Source organism: Arachis ipaensis, chromosome B03 (genome assembly GCF_000816755.2).
Source record: "Arachis ipaensis cultivar K30076 chromosome B03, Araip1.1, whole genome shotgun sequence".
Taxonomy (NCBI): Eukaryota; Viridiplantae; Streptophyta; class Magnoliopsida; order Fabales; family Fabaceae; genus Arachis; species Arachis ipaensis.
This window is the reverse complement of record NC_029787.2, coordinates 1,820,499-1,823,396: the sequence shown is the minus strand read 5'-3', so window position 1 is coordinate 1,823,396 and position 2,898 is coordinate 1,820,499. Positions and strand designations below refer to the sequence as shown.

Below are 2,898 nucleotides of genomic sequence, written 5' to 3'. Positions count from 1 at the left end.
TTCGTATTCTGATGGTGAGTGACATAGCAAACTCTGTTTCATTCCATAAAAATAAATGTTGTTAATTTTGATTTCTTATTGAATTTTTTTCTATTTTATTAGATGGAGGAGACATGGAAGTTAAAGTGAATATGCTTGATATTGTAATTGAATTCTCAAACACTTTTTTTTGTGGTTCTTCTAAAGATGGTGGTTTTGGATTACTTGTACTTAATGATGATTATGATTTCTGATGTGTAGTGTCTTTGTTTAGTTGAAAACTTATTTGTTCAATGTTATTTTTTTGTGGTAGAATATTTTGTGTTTGTCATTTATGTGCATTTTGATTTCCTTTAACTATAAATTTTAATATTTAAAATTGTTTATGAACTTTTAATAATAAATTATGAATAATTTATTATGTGAAATTATCAAATTTTAAATTTTATTAATATAAAAATTATTAAATTTAAATATTTAAAATCATATATTAATTTTTTTATAATTTTATTCTATATTTATTTAAACCAGATCAATCACAATTCAACTCCAATTAAATCATTAAACTAATCATTTAACCGATTTAATCACCGGTCTGGTTCTCACAACCTTGCTTATTCCATAATATATATCTCATTAAACAATTAGGATCACAATCACAATGCTAATTTATTAACATTATGTTATAAAGAAAACACTATCATTATATTTGTTCATTACACTTCCTAGCTAGGAAAATACAATTTTACCCAAACATATTATATAATACATTAGAAATAGAGAGAATCTACTCCTTTGTTTCTTTTTTTTCACTTTATTTAAGAGAGATTCATGTCATCATGCTTGATTTGAGTTAACATACACCTAACTTCCTTGCTATTAGGTCTCTCCTTAGGATCATCCATAGTGCAAAAGCATGCAATCTTAAGAACAAGAAGCATTTGCTCCTCAAAACCATTCCCACGAAGCTTCTCATCAATGGCTTCCTTTGGAGTCTCCGAGATGATAACCTTCCTCATCCATTTCACTATACTCATCTCATCCGTGTGTTGGAAGAAGTCATCAGAGGGAAGTTTTCCCGTCACTAAAACTCCAAGCACCACCCCAAAGCTGAAAATGTCACACTTATCAGTGAATTTAAGAATCTGGTGATACTCTGGTGCAATATAACCAACTGTACCAGCAACTTTGGAAGTAGTAATGTGAGTTTGAGCATCAGGCATTGCTTTTGCAAGACCGAAATCGGAGATCCTAGCTTCCATATCATCATCAAGAAGAATGTTTCCTGGTTTGAGATCTCTGTGAATGATTCTTGGACTATGACTCATGTGAAGGTACTCAAGTCCAGAAGCAACTCCAATGGCGATCTTGTGCCTTGATAACCAATCCAGTTCCTGATTTCCATCTTGAATTTTGTTTAACAAATCTTGTAAGCTTCCATTCTTCATGTATTCGTAAACCAAGAGGTGGCAATCAGGGCGGGAAACATGAGCAAGAAGGGGTAACAGATTCCGGTGTCTGATATGGCCGACTGTGTTGATCTCTGATCGGATTTGTCTCATTTTTTTGTGTAAGTCTCTGCTTTCTTCTTCTTCCATTTCAGTTGCATCCTTCGGTGGTTGGATGATTTTTTTTATGGCAATCATTTTTCCGTCGCTTTCTGGCAACTCCGCCTTGTAAACCTCGCCGGAGCCACCTTTTCCGATGAGTTCCAAGTTCGCCAAACCATCTTCTTTCTCCAAGAATGCCAAATCTTCGGCTTTCTTGATCAGAGGACTGAAGATATCAGGGCCGCCGGCGCGTTTGCCTCCTCTTTTCAGTAACGCCTTTGTCAGTTTGAAAAGCAATGAGAATATGAAACCGGATATTATTCCGGCAAATGCTCCGGCAAGAAAACCGAGTATCCATCCGAGAATCTTTCTCCTGTGATTGTGGTGGTGATGGTGGTTGGGTGCCGGTCCGGGAGCCGGAGAAGAAGCGCTGGGAAAGTAGCTCCTCCTCCTCCTTTTGTTTGATCTCGGAGATGGCGCGAGAGCGGTTATGCCGTCGTTGCTCTCTCCGTCGTCCTCGGCGAAGATGAAGCGTCGTGGGACAATCGGCGTCGAGCCTTCGAGGAAACTGTTGCCGGAGAAGTTGAAGTGTCTGAGGTTCCGAAACGAGCGAACGGAAACCGGGACACGACCAACGAAGAGGTTGTCGGCGACGTTAAGCTTTTCCAAGTTCGGAAAATACTTGAGGAAGTTGAGGTTGCCGGAGAGTTTGTTGGAGGAGACATCGAGGACTCGGAGCCTTGCGAGCGAAGAAAGGCGAGGCGGGACTTCGCCGGAGAAGCCGTTGCCACGGAGGTCGAGGATTTCGAGCTTCTTGAGGTTGACTATGGAGTTTGGGATGCGGTCAACGAGGTGGTTATCAGATAAAGAGAGTTCTTTAAGCTCAGTGAGGTGTCCAATGGCGGAAGAGAGGGTTCCATTGAGATTCTTGGAGGTGAAAAGAAGGCGCGTGATGCGGAGGACGTAGGTGGCTGTGGCGGTGTCGTTGGTGGAGAGCCTTCTCTCGCAGAACACACCATCGATGGTGCATGGGTGGAAGCGTTGACCGTTGACTAAAAGTGCATTGAGACCAAGGTCTCTTTGGAGGGTTTTAAAGGCGGTGAGGTCTGAAGGGTGGAGATCAAGCTTGGCTTTGATGATTGAAGAGGAGAAGAAGAAGAATAACAAGAGTAAGAGCAAGAAGAAGATAGGATTTTGTGAAGCCATTGAAGAAGAAGAAGAAGAAGAGAATGGTGTTTTTTTATTTTTTTAATGTGTTTGTTTAATGGTTGTTTATAAACATTATAAGGTGCTAAAAGCGTGTGGAATTTTTTTGCTGATGGGTCCCTCTTTGGACTGAATTTTCCACCAGGACTCCTGGGAGTTTACC

The 2,898-nt window shown here is 39.8% G+C and overlaps 1 protein-coding gene across 1 annotated transcript; it reads right to left on the bottom strand.

The window, feature by feature from the left end:
- LOC107629358 (leucine-rich repeat receptor-like serine/threonine/tyrosine-protein kinase SOBIR1) lies at positions 569–2,795 on the bottom strand. Its single transcript, XM_016332135.2, has one exon. The coding sequence runs from the start codon at positions 2,733–2,735 to the stop codon at positions 798–800; it is 1,938 nt and encodes a 645-aa protein (XP_016187621.1). The 5' UTR covers positions 2,736–2,795; the 3' UTR covers positions 569–797.